The 19,000-nt window shown below is 36.5% G+C and overlaps 1 protein-coding gene across 1 annotated transcript; it reads right to left on the reverse strand.

Annotated features, from left to right (window-relative positions):
- Positions 1–17,531: 17,531 nt before the first annotated feature.
- LOC120171566 (deacetylvindoline O-acetyltransferase-like) lies at positions 17,532–18,260 on the reverse strand. The gene has a single exon (XM_039179245.1). It carries the CDS (start codon positions 18,258–18,260, stop codon positions 17,532–17,534), a length of 729 nt encoding a protein of 242 aa, XP_039035176.1.
- Positions 18,261–19,000: the final 740 nt, after the last annotated feature.

Genomic DNA, 19,000 nt, shown 5'->3' on the forward strand with positions numbered 1-19,000 from the left:
AATTCTGATTCTGATGAGGAGAGTAAACTGTTATACTTGACAAAAATGGGATTCTCAGAGGCTGAAACTTCAATAACCATGGAGAGATGTGGTTCAGATTCATCAATTGCAGAATTGACAGATTTTATATGTGCTGATCAAATGGCTAAGGTTACTGACGTACTTCTTATGGTAGAAGATAGGAAGCCATTATGCAATGATCCCAATTACAAGCAAAGGCAAAACTTGGGTTATGATTTGTGGAAAAGGAAGAAGCAGAGGAAGCTTGAAAAGAAGCTTCTTAATGAAGATGATCATGCAGTTCATATTTCAATTCCAATGATCGGTTCTGGGGTTCCTACCGAATCAGATCAGATAACTCAAAGAACACTTCCAGAAGATGCTATTGAGTCTCCTTATTTCTACTATGAGCAAATTCATCTTCCAAATTCAATGATTGGTTCTGTCCAACCAGATTAGATAACTCAAAGAACACTTCCAGAGGATGCTATGAACAAATTCATCTTCTAAATTCAATGATTGGTTTTACCAAACCAGATCAGATAACTCAAAGAACACTTCCAGAAGATGCTATGAGCACATTCATTTGTTCCATTTAATGTTTGGACTGGGATATCACAGTACTTATTCGATGTAAAGCCAGAATTTGTAGATTCGAAGCATTTTCATGCTGTCACACTGAAAATAGGCTATATTCATAATCTGCCAATTAAGAACAGAGTTTCTCTTATTCTGCTTCCTCCATGTGCTATACATGATATTTTTCCATTGACAAAGAAATGATAGTCTTCATGGGATCCAAGAACAAAGTTGAACTACTTACAAACATGTACAAGAAGTTCCAGATTGACAGAAAGGATCTGTAAGGCTCTTGAAGCTTATGACGATGAGCTACCTTCGAGTGTCCAGAAGTATGCTCTTGATGAGTGCCGAAAATAGAATCTGGTATGGGTTGGAAGAAATAAAGTTGTTCCACTTGAACCTGATGAGGTGGAAATGCTTCTAGGTTTCCCTAAAAACCATACATGAGGATCTGTATAGAGACATGTTCCATGGTGGTATCAATGTCCTGTCTATTTTCTCTGGAATCAATGATGCAGAAATTGTCTTCTATTGTCTTGGCATACATTTGAAAACAGATGTACAAGAACTGAATGATGATCGGTTGGAGCAATTGATGAGTAGATTTGTCGATTTCGACCTTGTTGTCAATGACATCCAGTGTAACAACCTTACTGGAAGAAATAAACATCATCAGGATGAAATAGAAGATTTTTGCTGGTGCATTTTCTTACAATGACTACCACAATGACTGTCTCTTCTGCTGCTCCAAAATACACACTGTCTTATCCCACTCTTCCCTAACCATGGAAAGGTTTATTTGATGGTAAAACTAGTTATCTCAACTTTTGGAATCCTGTACGGCATACAAATGTAGAATTTGTTTCAATGTCTTATTCTGTGCCATAAGTTCTCAAATTCAAATTCAGCAATCTTCTGAAGGACATAATGGGTATCATCTTGACAAAGAAAGTGATCGGCATAGAAGAAGTATCAATGATGTATCAAGACTTGAGCCAACATCACGGTATAACCAGAGTGCAAGTATTGACTTGTTCATTCCCATAATACATCTTACTGGGACCTATATCTCTGTGATGTAATCTGCCAGAAACATGGATTAATGACTGGGGAAAGTAATTTATCTGGTGATGCTTATCGACCTTAACATGAGATAAACGATAATCTTTCTTGATGAGCAGCTAATAATGTCATAGGGGAGTGTCACAAGTTCAATTCTCCAGACTTTCTGGCTTCTTGGACCACTTGCCTTAAAAAATGTGAAGTGCTTCATTATTCTGGCCTCGTTCATTCTTTTTCTACAACAGAGGTAGAATAAACAACAATTGCTTCAAGGACCTTCCTCATTTGAGACTGTCCTGTTTGAAAATGTTTTTTCCTCCTTTGTTTATTGAAGAATGAAAGACTTTTACAAAGTATTGCCCTTCTTAGGTTCACAATAGAATCAGATCATAAACAATGAGTTTAATAAATATCAAATAAATCAACTACACTTTTAAATCATTCAAAAATAATAGTCCTATGGCAAGTGTCAAAATTATTGACTGATTTGAGGTGTGGGTGGATTTTGGTAAAGTAGGTTCTTTCAAGTTGGTTCAGTATGTCGTTTTGGCTTACACTAACTTGAAGAAATGGTTGTTATGCCCATCTTGTAGAGATTCTGCTTGTTTCCCTACTCTCAGGAACGTCTTTGGGATGTGCGGTGCTTTATTAAGAGCTTAAAATCGTCTCTTATGTCATTGTTGCACCATTCATTATTCGAGCCGCCTTTTTTAGGTTTTCAACTCGAATCCTCCTTTGGTTTCAAGATGTTATTTAAAAATTTACATCTTGAACCCCCCCTTTATCATTTTTCATATCATGCATTAAAGATTTTTAAAAACAATTTTTGCAAATAAAAATCAATCTTGGAAGGCGGAATGAATTCTAAAGATATCATCTTTTACTTAGAAATCCATGTATGATTAGAATGTACTTTTCAGGTACGTAACGTAGGCCATGGCTTATGGTTACGAAAGAAAGGGATAAAAAGGCCCAAATAAGTGTTTAAGGGTAATCAAACCAAGGATCAATTCATTCCGATGCCATCAATCTTGCCTTGCTTAACTTGGATCTGCTTTGTTGGGGATTTTTTCATCATTTGGATCCCTCTAGACTGCCAAATTTTTGGATTCATTTCCATTTTCTCATATCTCCAGCATTTCTTGCTCTTCTTGTTCGTACTTGATCAACCTTGTAACTTGAGGCTCAATAAGTCACCCATCTTGATTCAATTTTCCTTTTTTTTTTTTTTTTTTTTATTCTTCTTCTTTTTTTGCTGGATGAGTATAATACTTCAATTGCTTTGAGCACCTCTTTTTCCTTTTGCATTTTGGAGGTTTTCCATTATTCTTGATTGGATTGATCTTCAAGCACTCTGTATTTGACATACTTTGTAGTTCAAAACTTTCATGACTTCATGGAAACTTGTCTTCGTAATAAAACTGTATTGACAATCTTCATTCTTGTGAGAAAATATCCTTCACCTTGCCCCCTAATGTGGAGGGTGATCCTTGGTTAGGGTTGAATCAGAAGAAAAATTATTCAGGCTCAAGTGGGGACAACAAATGATATATTTATATATATAAAAGGATAAACGAAACAATGCCGTTCATCATCTCATACACAGAAACCTTTGTAAAAAGAGGTATCCACAGGGAGATGAATATTCAAGATTAACTTTATTTACATGAAAAATGTAATTAATGCATGATATATTTATTTCAATCAATCACTTTCCCCTTCTTCTTTGAGTATGCCCTAAACACTCGAAATTATCATCAATGAGTTGGTACCTGATGCCTCATCTCGTCTCTTCTTGCAGTAAAATTCACGAATAGCTGAAAGTTTGGTTCTTTTGAGGTCTTTTGGTTTATGATGGTTTTGTATTTGGAAGGACAAATGTGTGACTTATAAAGTCATGTATATGGTGGAAGGTAGTATCATCAATCAATCGACTCTACCCGAGAAGGTAAACATCTAGAGTTTGTGTCTCAAAAACAGGTAGAGACATTTCTTCAGAGTCTCAAATAAATGTAGTGTCAGGATTTGGTTTTGGTAAAGGTCGAGTAATTGGTGTTGGATGTGATATGGAAGATATAATTTTATCACTTGCCAATAGATCTATAACTCTTGCAAATTTAAAAGAATATTTAATCTACTTGATACTCAATAATCTCAAGATTAAAATTTGATTCCTTGCTCATAACCTTAATAAGCAACACACATTTATTTATTGCACAAAAAGCGGAGAAAGGAACAAAAACAAGTTCAAACAAGATGCTGAAAATAGAAAAGTACTACAGTGGTAGATAACAATTCCAATTATTTATTTTATTATGCCTCATTACTACTATAATGGTATGTAATAGGATCAGGGTTCTTTTCTTCATTCGCCCTCCCATTTTTTGATCATTTCTTGTGTCAAAACCCCTTTGTCAACAAGCATCTCAATTTCTTTTAACAATGGCCTACAATCGCCTGTAGAATGCCCCTTTACCCCCAAGTGGAAATTACAAACACTATCTTGATCATAGCTATGAGCAGAAGGGTTTGATGTCACTTTAGTTGGTCTTGGTGTGATGTACTGACCTTTAACCAAATGAGGGTATAAGTCTGAAATAGAAGTTTGAAACACTTCTAAAGTTTTTCTTGATCGCATGACTTTCTTTGGTCGATCCGAACAATTACTTACTCTTTTTCTTTTGTAATTGCGAGAACTCTGGATACAACACTCATTCACATTACCAACTTTAGCTCTCTGATCAATCGGGCTCTTGGATGTGACTTTTGAGTTTTCTTCGCTGATTATATTCTCAATTAATTCTCCACTTATCACAAGATTCTCAAATTCCTTCGTCGGATTTGCCTGCATTAACTCGAAGAAAGGAGTGGGAATGGAATCCCGAAACATATGTGATATCTCTTCTTCTAACATGGGAGGTTGAACTTGTGCTGCCACTCCTCTCCACCTTAAGGCATATTCTTGAAGTCTTTCATTGGCTCTCTTCTTTACTCTTCGAAGATCCATACGTGTTGGAGCTAATCCTTTAACATATCGATATTGTCTCAAAAATGCATCAGCTAGATCTACCCATCTCTTGATCTGTTCTTGGGTCAACTGATTGTACCATACTACTGTTGGGCCAACAAGACTATCATGGAAAGAGTGAATTAATAAATCATTAGAACTCAAATATCCTTCCATTTTTCTGCAAAACATTCTCAAATGGATTAAGGGACAACTGGTGCCATCATATTTCTCAAAATCAGGCATTTTGAATTCATGGGGAATAATCAAATCTGGAATCAAGCTGAGCTCTCTTGCTTCTAATTCTTTGTGGTAGGCACTAACATCTTTCATGTTTCTGATTGTCACATACTGAATAATTTGATTTGATCCATCTGGTACTGAATCTGATGTTTCTTTCCCTATATCCGGAGGTAACCCTTTCAATTGTTCTGGCCACTGGTCTTGTAGTCCTTCATAAGATTGCTCCATTGTTTTCATGATGATGGTACAGTAAAATAAATGAATGATCTTGGTTTTTACTGTTACAAAAACCTTTCATGAATTATTTATATGTTTTTATAATTAAAGTACTTGACAGTAATTAAATAAAAATATGAAAAATGCATAAATAGAAAAATAAGAATGCAAAATGTGCAATTCATAAATATAAAAATACAAAATGAAAATGCACAGATACAAAATGTAAATGCATGTATGAAAAGGTGTTACTTAAGAGTGATCATCTTAGAACAGATTTCATTGAACACAAAAGCTTCAGTACATCAAACAAAACTTTTACATGTAGGGGACAACTTTTAATCCTAACTTCAACAAAACTTTACATATAGGGAATAACTTTCCCATTTTCTTCTCTAAAACCAAGTTAGATTATCAGCTTATGGGCCATATTGCTTGTCTGGACTGCAGCTTCTTTCATGACATTCTGGGATTCTTTCATCTCCTATGTTAATTCTTGGAGTTGATCATTTTCCTTTGTGAGAGAACATTTGTGTTCAAAAAGTTTTTGGAGAAGATCTTCATGTATGTTGCAACTCTTTTTCAATTTGGTGATCCTTGATATCCACTCTTCTGGGGTGTTCCCTATGCCAATATTTTGAAAGGCTTGACTGACCTTCTGGAAATCTTCATGTATGGTTTCCATTTTGGTGCTCAATTTATCGTTTTCAATCTTCAAATGACGTATTTGAGCTTCAAACCTCAGCAAATCTTCTTCTCTCTGGGCGCCCCTACTGATATTCTTACCTTTGAATATTTTTGGTATTAATCTATCAGGACCCTTGGTTACCAAACCAGGTCGATCATTTACCATAAATTTTAAGGTTCCATGATCCAAAAGACTTTGGACTCGGCATTTGAAGGCAAGACAATTTTCGATAGTATGTCCTTGAGCTCCGGCATGATATTCACAATGAACGTTGATGTCATACCAATTTGGATACGGAGGTTGAAACGGTTTTATGTAATATGGAGCTATTGCATCAGATTACTGTTCGCATAAATTGGTTTCTCTCCCCACAGAAAAGTATATTTTCAGAGATGGCTTTCACTGAAAGATGATAAGCCACTGTGTCAGCCTGGAACGGATTACCAAACTATTTTCACTGCTCTGTCTGACTAAATCCCTCCAGATACAGAAAATGGTCACCTCATTCAGAAGATATATATCTCAGACGTTTCTGTCAGAATGATTGAGTACTTCTTAAGTTTGTGACAATATCAAGAGAATTTCTCCAGTTACTTGACAATATTATTGTTTAGTGATACCAGAATGGGAGTATTCAGGATAAACAGATTTAGGGCACGAATAAATCCACAAGTACCTACAACAGTGTCCAGAATATGAGGAGAAAGTCAAGAGGACAGAGAAAGCCTCATTAATTATTCACAATATGAGGAGAAAGTCAAGAGGACAGAGAAAGCAATCAGAAACATGAAAGATGTTAGTACCTACCACAAAGAATTAGAAGCAAGAGAGCTTAGCTTAGTTCCAGATTTGATTATTCCCCATGAATTCAAAATGCCTGATTTTGAGAAATATGATGGCACAAGTTGTCCTCTAATCCACCTGAGAATGTTTTGCAGAAAAATGGGAGGATATTTAAATTCTGATGACTTGTTAATTCACTCTTTCCACGATAGCCTTGTTAACCCAGCAGTAGTCTGGTACAATCAGTTGACCCAAGAACAGATCAAGAAATGGGTAGATTTAGCTGATGCATTTTTGGGACAATATCGGTATGTTAAAGGCTTAGCTCCAACACGTATGGATCTTCGAAGAGTAAAGAAGAAAACCAATGAAAGATTTCAAGAATATGCCTTAAGATGGAGAAGAGTGGCAGCACAAGTTCAACCTCCCTTGTTAGAAGAAGAGATATCACGTATGTTTCGTGATTCCCTTCCAGCGCCTTTCTTCGAGTTAATGCAGGCAAATCCTACAAAGGAATTCGAGAATCTTGTGACAAGTGGAGATTTAATTGAGAATATAATCAATGAAGAAAACTCAAAAGTCACATCCAAGAGCCCAACGGATCAAAAAGCAAAAGCTGATCATGTGAATGAATGTTGCATCCAGAGTCCTCGTAATTACCAAAGAAAGTCATGCGATCAAGACAAACTTTGGAAGTATTCCAAACTTCCATTTCAGACTTGTATCCTCATTTGGTTAAAGGTCAATACATCACACCAAGACCAACTAAAGTGACATCAAACCCTTCTGCTCATAGCTATGATCAAGATAGTGTTTGTAATTTCCACTTGGGGGTAAAGGGGCATTCTACAGGCGATTGTAGGCCATTGTTAAAAGAAATTGAGATGCTTGTTGACAAAGGGGTTTTGACACAAGAAATGATCAAAAAATGGGAGGGCGAATGAAGAAAAGAACCCTGATCCTATTACATACCATTATAGTAGTAATGAGGCATAATAAAATAAATAAGTGGAATTGTTATCTACCACTGTAGTACTTTTCTATTTTCAGCATCTTGTTTGAACTTGTTTTTTGTTCCTTTCTCCGCTTTTTGTGCAATAAATAAATGTGTGTTGCTTATTAAGGTTATGAGCAAGGAATCAAGTTTAACCTTGAGATTCTTGAGTATCAAGTAGATTAAATATTCTTTTAATTTTTCAAGAGTTATAGATCTATTGGCAAGTGATAAAATTATATCTTCCATATCACATCCAACACCAATTACTCGACCTTTACCAAAACCAAATCCTGACACTACATTTATTTGAGACTCTGAAGAAATGTCTCTACCTGTTTTTGAGACACAAACTCTAGATGTTTACCTTCTCGGGTAGAGTCGATTGATTGATGATACTACCTTCCACCATATACATGACTTTATAAGTCACACATTTGTCCTTCCAAATACAAAACCATCATAAACCAAAAGACCTCAAAAGAACCAAACTTTCAGCTATTCGTGAATTTTACTGCAAGAAGAGACGAGATGAGGCATCAGGTACCAACTCATTGATGATAATTTCGAGTGTTTAGGGCATACTCAAAGAAGAAGGGGAAAGTGATTGATTGAAATAAATATATCATGCATTAATTACATTTTTCATGTAAATAAAGTTAATCTTGAATATTCATCTCCCTGTGGATACCTCTTTTTACAAAGGTTTCTGTGTATGAGATGATGAACGACATTGTTTCGTTTATCCTTTTATATATATAAATATATCATTTGTTGTCCCCACTTGAGCCTGAATAATTTTTCTTCTGATTCAACCCTAACCAAGGATCACCCTCCACATTAGGGGGCAAGGTGAAGGATATTTTCTCACAAGAATGAAGATTGTCAATACAGTTTTATTACGAAGACAAGTTTCCATGAAGTCATGAAAGTTTTGAACTACAAAGTATGTCAAATACAGAGTGCTTGAAGATCAATCCAATCAAGAATAATGGAAAACCTCCAAAATGCAAAAGGAAAAAGAGGTGCTCAAAGCAATTGAAGTATTATACTCATCCAGCAAAAAAGAAGAAGAATAAAAAAAAAAAAAAAAAAAGGAAAATTGAATCAAGATGGGTGACTTATTGAGCCTCAAGTTACAAGGTTGATCAAGTACGAACAAGAAGAGCAAGAAATGCTGGAGATATGAGAAAATGGAAATGAATCCAAAAATTTGGCAGTCTAGAGGGATCCAAATGATGAAAAAATCCCCAACAAAGCAGATCCAAGTTAAGCAAGGCAAGATTGATGGCATCGGAATGAATTGATCCTTGGTTTGATTACCCTTAAACACTTATTTGGGCCTTTTTATCCCTTTCTTTCGTAACCATAAGCCATGGCCTACGTTACGTACCTGAAAAGTCCATTCTAATCATACATGGATTTCTAAGTAAAAGATGATATCTTTAGAATTCATTCCGCCTTCCAAGATTGATTTTTATTTGCAAAAATTGTTTTTAAAAATCTTTAATGCATGATATGAAAAATGATAAAGGGGGGGTTCAAGATGTAAATTTTTAAATAACATCTTGAAACCAAAGGAGGATTCGAGTTGAAAACCTAAAAAAGGCGGCTCGAATAATGAATGGTGCAACAATGACATAAGAGACGATTTTAAGCTCTTAATAAAGCACCGCACATCCCAAAGACGTTCCTGAGAGTAGGGAAACAAGCAGAATCTCTACAAGATGGGCATAACAACCATTTCTTCAAGTTAGTGTAAGCCAAAACGACATACTGAACCAACTTGAAAGAACCTACTTTACCAAAATCCACCCACACCTCAAATCAGTCAATAATTTTGACACTTGCCATAGGACTATTATTTTTGAATGATTTAAAAGTGTAGTTGATTTATTTGATATTTATTAAACTCATTGTTTATGATCTGATTCTATTGTGAACCTAAGAAGGGCAATACTTTGTAAAAGTCTTTCATTCTTCAATAAACAAAGGAGGAAAAAACATTTTCAAACAGGACAGTCTCAAATGAGGAAGGTCCTTGAAGCAATTGTTGTTTATTCTACCTCTGTTGTAGAAAAAGAATGAACGAGGCCAGAATAATGAAGCACTTCACATTTTTTAAGGCAAGTGGTCCAAGAAGCCAGAAAGTCTGGAGAATTGAACTTGTGACACTCCCCTATGACATTATTAGCTGCTCATCAAGAAAGATTATCGTTTATCTCATGTTAAGGTCGATAAGCATCACCAGATAAATTACTTTCCCCAGTCATTAATCCATGTTTCTGGCAGATTACATCACAGAGATATAGGTCCCAGTAAGATGTATTATGGGAATGAACAAGTCAATACTTGCACTCTGGTTATACCGTGATGTTGGCTCAAGTCTTGATACATCATTGATACTTCTTCTATGCCGATCACTTTCTTTGTCAAGATGATACCCATTATGTCCTTCAGAAGATTGCTGAATTTGAATTTGAGAACTTATGGCACAGAATAAGACATTGAAACAAATTCTACATTTGTATGCCGTACAGGATTCCAAAAGTTGAGATAACTAGTTTTACCATCAAATAAACCTTTCCATGGTTAGGGAAGAGTGGGATAAGACAGTGTGTATTTTGGAGCAGCAGAAGAGACAGTCATGTGGTAGTCATTGTAAGAAAATGCACCAGCAAAAATCTTCTATTTCATCCTGATGATGTTTATTTCTTCCAGTAAGGTTGTTACACTGGATGTCATTGACAACAAGGTCGAAATCGACAAATCTACTCATCAATTGCTCCAACCGATCATCATTCAGTTCTTGTACATCTGTTTTCAAATGTATGCCAAGACAATAGAAGGCAATTTCTGCATCATTGATTCCAGAGAAAATAGACAGGACATTGATACCACCATGGAACATGTCTCTATACAGATCCTCATGTATGGTTTTTAGGGAAACCTAGAAGCATTTCCACCTCATCAGGTTCAAGTGGAACAACTTTATTTCTTCCAACCCATACCAGATTCCATTTTCGGCACTCATCAAGAGCATACTTCTGGACACTCGAAGGTAGCTCATCGTCATAAGCTTCAAGAGCCTTACAGATCCTTTCTGTCAATCTGGAACTTCTTGTACATGTTTGTAAGTAGTTCAACTTTGTTCTTGGATCCCATGAAGACTATCATTTCTTTGTCAATGGAAAAATATCATGTATAGCACATGGAGGAAGCAGAATAAGAGAAACTCTGTTCTTAATTGGCAGATTATGAATATAGCCTATTTTCAGTGTGACAGCATGAAAATGCTTCGAATCTACAAATTCTGGCTTTACATCGAATAAGTACTGTGATATCCCAGTCCAAACATTAAATGGAACAAATGAATGTGCTCATAGCATCTTCTGGAAGTGTTCTTTGAGTTATCTGATCTGGTTTGGTAAAACCAATCATTGAATTTAGAAGATGAATTTGTTCATAGCATCCTCTGGAAGTGTTCTTTGAGTTATCTAATCTGGTTGGACAGAACCAATCATTGAATTTGGAAGATGAATTTGCTCATAGTAGAAATAAGGAGACTCAATAGCATCTTCTGGAAGTGTTCTTTGAGTTATCTGATCTGATTCGGTAGGAACCCCAGAACCGATCATTGGAATTGAAATATGAACTGCATGATCATCTTCATTAAGAAGCTTCTTTTCAAGCTTCCTCTGCTTCTTCCTTTTCCACAAATCATAACCCAAGTTTTGCCTTTGCTTGTAATTGGGATCATTGCATAATGGCTTCCTATCTTCTACCATAAGAAGTGCATCAGTAACCCTAGCCATTTGATCAGCACATATAAAATCTGTCAATTCTACAATTGATGAATCTGAACCACATCTCTCCATGGTTATTGAAGCTTCAGCCTTTGAGAATCCCATTTTTGTCAAGTATAACAGTTTACTCTCTTCATCAGAATCAGAACTCATGATTTCCTCTATATCAGAAGAACTATCAATATCTGTGAAATCATCCTGAAAGATCGCTTCATAATCAGATGAGTTATTATCAGAATCAACATGTTGCATGGGTATGGATTTTTATGAGCCTGTACCACTGTATATGTAGTCTTGCTATTGCATCAGATTACTGTTCGCATAAATTGGTTTCTCTCCCCACAGAAAAGTATATTTTCAGAGATGGCTTTCACTGAAAGATGATAAGCCACTGTGTCAGCCTGGAACGGATTACCAAACTATTTTCACTGCTCTGTCTGACTAAATCCCTCCAGATACAGAAAATGGTCACCTCATTCAGAAGATATATATCTCAGACGTTTCTGTCAGAATGATTGAGTACTTCTTAAGTTTGTGACAATATCAAGAGAATTTCTCCAGTTACTTGACAATATTATTGTTTAGTGATACCAGAATGGGAGTATTCAGGATAAACAGATTTAGGGCACGAATAAATCCACAAGTACCTACAACAGTGTATTGTCAAAATTAGACCTCATGAGGATCATGATATTCCAGTCAAACAAACATTAAGAGTAAATCAGAAGCAGAATATTGGGGCATCTCGAAAGCCCATTTCAGATAGAAATGTTTCATGTAGAACATCTTGAGGACTCATTTCCACCAGAAATAGAATATTGGGGCATTTTGAAGGCTCACAACAATATGAATATTTGGGCATTCTTGGAGGCTCATCTCAACAAGAAGTAATGTTGAACATACTTTTGGCATCTGTATCAGCAAATGTTGGGGCATTTTAAAGGTTCCTTCAGACAGATCCATGTGGGGTATTTTGAAGACTCAGATTAACAAGAAGCAAATATTGGGGCATGCTGAAAACCCATTTCAATCAGAATTAGGACTGTTGATGCATTTTTGAACGATCGTATCAGCAATTGTTGGGGCATGCTGAAGGCCCACATCATCATCTGTCAAGATCATTGACTTGAAAAAATATTTCCTATGAGACAGAAAGATATGAAGAATGAAAATGGTGCAACAGTGACAGTCGAACTGACTATACATAATTGCTTCGTTCATCAGACAGTTACATTATGATCATGTTGTTGAACAAATGTTACTCATCAAGTATGTTTTCAAAAACCTAATATTCTTAACCGTATGACAGTGTGTTCTTTGATAAACTACATTACGGTTGCATAAATAAAGATGATCCTCAGGCAGACTACTCGATCCAGGGTTCAGTTCCTTAAGATCTCAGTATTGAATTTGGCCTTCTGTGTGTCGGTAATAACTGAAAATATTTCTTTGAGATTCCTAGCAAATAGTTTCAACCATACTATTGAGATTATGAAGCTATTTTTCACATCAGTTTTTGCGTCCTTGATGACATTGAAAAGGGAGACTCGACTCTCACTTATATTACTGTTATTCCCGTTGTTATTTGGGATCATCATTGCTAGCCAAGATGAACTGAGTTTTCATCTATTTTGGTTTTATCATTTGTATTTCATCCCCAGCTGCAAAAATTCCACGGATAGCTTTATGTACATTGATCCTACAGTTGATGTGTTTCTACTTCCTACAAAGGTCATTATAGAAGAAAATGTGATCAGTATCACATTTGTCTTTGCCTGAGATGATATCAAGATCAGTTAGTGTCTCCTATTCAATTCAACACTAGCATATCTTAAGAAATTGACCAACTTTTTGGTCATACCAACATCACACTTGAATCCCCATGGAGTTTTGTTCTCAAATGGTCTTGGGACATTATACAAAAGTTTTAAACACTATGCAAAGAAGTTTCTTGACCGACAATCCAAACAGAAGCCACATGAGATGATGAATGTGTTGTCAAATGTTTTATGAACCAGTGATTATGGTGTTGAACCAGTGTTGCAATCATATGGTTTCCATTTATTGACCCAAGATGAATTTTGTCTTCTTCAACTTCAAGATTAAAAGTGAGATATAATGAAGACTTCTTTCCACAGAAGGAGAGCTGAAAATTTTGACAACAAGAAACTAGTGGAGCCAACTAAGGTTGAACGACAAGTTGTTGTTAAGCATCTCGACATGATATGGTCCAAGTTGCCTTATTCGAGATCTGATTATATGTGGAGACATGAAAGGAATTGGAAAAAATCTTCCTTGTGATATGTTTCAAGAGTCAAATTAGAACAGGCTCTACTCTCCTAATTAATCCCTGCTGAGTCAGGCATATCTACATCTACATTCTTCAAAGATGATAGATTCTCTTTTTAAAGATGATAGATTCTCTTTTCAAAGATGAAAGCTTTATGGGATTTCTACACAAGTCCAAGCAAATAAAGTTGGTTTTATCCAAGACAAAATGGGGCATCAGGGTCATAATTTTGACTACGACAAGAGTTCCACAAGTGAAACATTTCTTCTAAGACTTAAATGAAGCAAAGAAGGCAACACGATACAAGTTGATCAGATGATTCTGTAGAAATGCAAGCTTGATAGCATAAGTTGCTACACTGATATCCAGAGGTAACCCTGGCAATAAATGATGTAGTGAAGGAAGACCAAGTTTACCACTTTGAAGTCAAATGAAGATTGCATCAACATTCATGCATTCATAAGAACATCATTTGCACAATAGACAATGCATTACATTGATACATCTGAGTGTATTAAAAAATGAAGTTTTACAGATCTTCGGAAGAACAAGAAGATTCATGGTAAGAAATACCTTACAAGAAGAAGGTATTCAAAACCGTAAATACAAGAATCACGCAAACATCTGAAGAATAGATGGACGTAATCCACAAAAATGAGCATTATTTTGAGATTGGAGCATGTTACCCAATCAACATGTTATATTGAAAAATAATGAGAAAACGATTTCCATAGTTTCTCATTCAATCTTTTCTGAAAATGAAATTGTTGAATAGTAAGAAAACAATTTCCATAGTTTCTTACTTAGTAAACTATTTCCCACATCTGTAAGTCCTTCAGTGCATGATGTTTCCAAAAAGCATTCGGGAGCTTTTTGATGTTTTCAAAGCCTTCAGGAGCTTTTTGATGTTTTTAAAGCCTTCGGGTCATCTGTAAGCCCTTCAGTGCATGATGTTTCCAAAAAGCCTTCGGGAGCTTTTTGATGTTTTCAAAGCCTTCGGGTCATCTGTAAGCCCTTCAGTGCATGATGTTTCCAAAAAGCCTTCGGGAACTTTTTGATGTTTTCAAAGCCTTCGGGTCATCTGTAAGCCCTTCAGTGCATGATGTTTCCAAAAAGCCTTCGGGAGCTTTTTGATGTTTCAAAGCCTTCGGGTCATCTGTAAGCCCTTCAGTGCATGATGTTTCCAAAAAGCCTTCGGGAGCTTTTTGATGTTTTCAAAGCCTTCGGGTCATCTGTAAGCCCTTCAGTACATGATGTTTCCAAAAAGCCTTCGGGAGCTTTTTGATGTTTTCAAAGCCTTCGGGTCATCTGTAAGCCCTTCAGTGCATGATGTTTCCAAAAAGCCTTCGGGAACTTTTTGATGTTTTCAAAGCCTTCGGGTCATCTGTAAGCCCTTCAGTGCATGATGTTTCCAAAAAGCCTTCGGGAGCTTTTTGATGTTTTCAAAGCCTTCGGGTCATCTGTAAGCCCTTCAGTGCATGATGTTTCCAAAAAGCCTTCGGGAGCTTTTTGATGTTTTCAAAGCCTTCGGGTCATCTGTAAGCCCTTCAGTGCATGATGTTTCCAAAAAGCCTTCGGGAGCTTTTTGATGTTTTCAAATCCTTCGGGTCATCTGTAAGTCCTGCAATGCATGATGTTTTTAAGACCTCTGGAATGATGTTTTCAACATTTCAGTCTTACTTAAAAGAAGTCAAATGAAAAATTATTGTTTTTCCGTCTTTGCTCTATTCTTGTTAACACAAGAATGAGCAAAGAGGGGCAGCTGTGAACACTAATTTTTCATTTTACTTAAATTATTATTATTAAAATTAAAATTATTGTTATTATAAATATTATTATTATTATTATTATTATTATTATTAAATAATTATTACAAACCCAAATAATCAGGCCCATTTTACAAGCCCAAACCCTAAACCCAATTAGGGTTTTCATTCATCTCTAGCCGCCTCATCATCACAGCCGTTGGATCTGAGAGATCCAACGGTCCACAGGAGGTCCAACAATGCAGCTAGGGTTTCTAAACCCTAGTTTCTACATAGCCACGTCCCAGCCGCCGCTCCAAAGTTCCAGTGAGTTCCAGCCGCCTTGCCGACGCTTCAGTGCCACGATGACCTCGCCAGAAGTCTCCAGAAGGCCAGCTGCTCCCCACATGTCACAGCTATGGGGTGAGTCACCACACAGCTATGGTGACTCACCAGAAGTCTCCACTGGAACCGGTCCGAGGAGTACACTGTGGTGGCTATAAAAGCCACCACTGAACCTGCAAGAAAAAAAAAAGGAAGAAGACAGCCACAACAAAAAACGCGAGAGATGCAGTAACGAGGAACACATCAACAGAAACCAAAAGAAAAAAAAAACTAAGAGAAAAGAGAAGAGAAGCATTTACCGAGGAAGGAGCACGGCCATCGGAACCTACACGAGCCACTAAAGACGCCGAAATACCGAACGTATTTCCATAGATCTAGGTAATTTTACAGCTTTTTAGAAGAAAAGAAGTTTGGAATCGGTCTTAGGGTATTCATAGCTTTAGTTTGGGGGTATTTGGGAGTTCCGGCCACCGCTCACGGTGGCCGGCGATGGTGGTGGTCAACGGCCGGCTATCTCTCTGTTGAGAGAAACTAGAGAGAAGGGAGAGAGTTATTTTTGAGAGAGAGAAGAAGAGAAACAGAAATGAGAAATTTGGCCCGTAGGGCCGGCCATTTTGAATATTTAAACTCCTCTCCAAACGACGTCGTTTTGGGGAGGGGTATCTGTGTAATTTCCATCATGGGTAAACCATTTCTGCAATCACTATAGTTTGTAATCCTTACGATTTAGTCACTGAAAGTAGTTTTTGATTATTTTAATTTAGTCTTCTAATTTTATTTTATTTTAATTTAGTCCTTATCAGAATATATATATATATATATATATATATATATTTAGGTAAATATCAAATTTAGTCCCTCATGGTTTATTAATTATTATTTTAATACCGATTTTATTTTTTTTAATTTATTTTAATTTATTATCCGAATTTTATATAGTTTTATTTTAGTCACTAAATTAATAAAATAAGAAAATAACATGTTTAAACCCTATAATTTTGATTAATTATGAATTAGGTTTTTAATTTTAATTTTACTATAATTTAGTCACTAATTTTAAATGTTTTCATTTATTTTATTGCTTTTGAATATATCGTTCTAATTGTATTTTTATTGTTTTAATTGTTTATATATTAAATATTTTTCTATTATTATATAGTCATAAATATATATGATAATAATAATTTATATTTTTAAAATAAATTATTTTAATATTTTTCAATATCGAAGAAAAGGACAGTCTTAATATAACTGGATGTCCTATTCTGGTATTTTAAAATTAAATATTATTAAAAATTATTATTTAATTTTATTTAAAATCAATTTTATTAATATCAAAGAAAAGAGCTGTCTTAAGGCACCTAGAAGTTCTTTTCTAATATTTTAAATAAATAAATAAATATTATTTATATAATTTTGAAATAATATGATTATAAATTAAATATATTTTTGAATTTTTAATTTTAATACTAGAGACAATTTATAATTAAAAAGTACCAATTTTGGGCGTTGTAGGGGTGCTAATCCTTCCCTAAACGTAACCGACCACGAATCCCTTTTTATTATTAAAAAGAACGAATTTTTGGTTAAAACGCAGATCAGTTTATCTTTTAATTGATGTTTTCTTAAAAACTCTTTTAAAAGATATTTTTTAGGTATTCGACCTACCTGACCCAAAAGGCCGATGGCGACTCCTAAATTATTTCCAAAACCATTTATTCACATCAATTTCACCGCCAAGTAAATATTTCGTGCCCGGACGAAAACCGGTTACGACAGTTCCGTCACGGCTTTCAACACATCCCCGCTTTGTAAAAGTGAGATTTGAGCTTTGGAAACGTCCAATGCGTCTTTCACCAAATAGGCCAAGTGGTCCAACTCGATGTCTGTGGCGGTGGCACTCGGGTTATACGAAGAGATCACGAACCAAACCAGGTTTCCGATTGCATGTTCGGGTAAATTCAGCATCGGTCGGAGATTCACCGATTGGGTTAACACCGTGGGTCTCGAACGTCCCGATGCGGCTCTAGTAGCCAACATGGCGTGTTTCCATATGAATGCTGTGAGGGCTACGTTTCGTGTTGGGTGCTCGAGGCGTTTGCTTTTGGCTTTGAGCTTTAGGGTGGCTATGGCATCGTCATGGAACGAGAATGACTTGGTCGTGTGCCACCCTTCTCGGAACCAAAGCGTTTCGGTTAAAGACAAGTGGTCTTGAGGGATCGACTCCATCGGAGGGAACAACCGCGACGCCGCGTCTAACACATCGGGATTACGTAATTCTCCGTTGGAGCCTCGGTTGAAAGAAGCCCAAGTTTTAATGAAAGCCGACCCCGTTGTCCCGTCTATGAGCTTGTGAGAGCCACAGAAGGCGATGGCGATCCCGCCGCACCCGAACACGGTGACTTGAATCGCCGTCTGGGGCGACGTTGAAGTCGGGACAACGCAATAGCATTGGCACGGCAGCAACTGGTTCCACAGCTCTATCTCCGTGGACGCCATGAAATCCGACTACCGAGCTTCGACCCTGGCTACCACATACGGCATGCCTTTGTCGTAGCAACTGATGCAGAGGTTGTCGGCCGTCCGACCACACAAAGGGTAAAACTGTTCCATGGCTTTCGTCACCGATTCCTTTAACGTGGCCAAGATCCGTGCAGTGTTGCCGAAACGGGAACCATCGGGTTTGTTGTAAAACAAGATGAATGGCACGTACTGTGCCGGCGTGAATTGATCCAACAATGACAACGAGAATGGCTTCCGGCGATAAACTTCCGGCGAAGATGGCTTAACCATTTCCTTTGAAATAATACCAACTTTCATCTTGATTTTCGCAAAAAGTAATACTTTGCTGGTTCAGATGATGAAAACTAGGGCATTGAAACACTGTATTTATAAGCTTTGCTTTCTCTTAAACGACTTCGAGATTTGATGCCATCAACGTGTCTCTTTATTTAATTGCCCTATGTATCATTGTGATATTATTATATGCCATCAACGTGCTTATATATACTGTTAATTCAAGTTTCGAGTTAATGACAACCATTAATCTGTTTTAATTCGGTTGAAGAATGATTTTATTGAGATAAAATTAACGAGATAATGCTCTCAAATTCTTTATTTCACGAAATAATGATTTCCCCAGATTAATTGCTCAAATGGAGTGATCTCCACAGTGTTGCCGTAGGTCGCCATGGTATCCGGGCGAGCTTGGAGGTCGCCATGGCATCCGGGCGAGCTTG

This window comes from Hibiscus syriacus, unplaced genomic scaffold (genome assembly GCF_006381635.1).
Source record: "Hibiscus syriacus cultivar Baekdansim isolate YM2019G1 unplaced genomic scaffold, ASM638163v2 tig00111834_pilon, whole genome shotgun sequence".
Classification (NCBI taxonomy): domain Eukaryota; kingdom Viridiplantae; phylum Streptophyta; class Magnoliopsida; order Malvales; family Malvaceae; genus Hibiscus; species Hibiscus syriacus.

Bases quoted from the DNA above. Each gene is read 5' to 3' on its own strand.
- LOC120171566 (XM_039179245.1), bottom strand. From the start codon at position 18,260: ATGGCGTCCACGGAGATAGAGCTGTGGAACCAGTTGCTGCCGTGCCAA.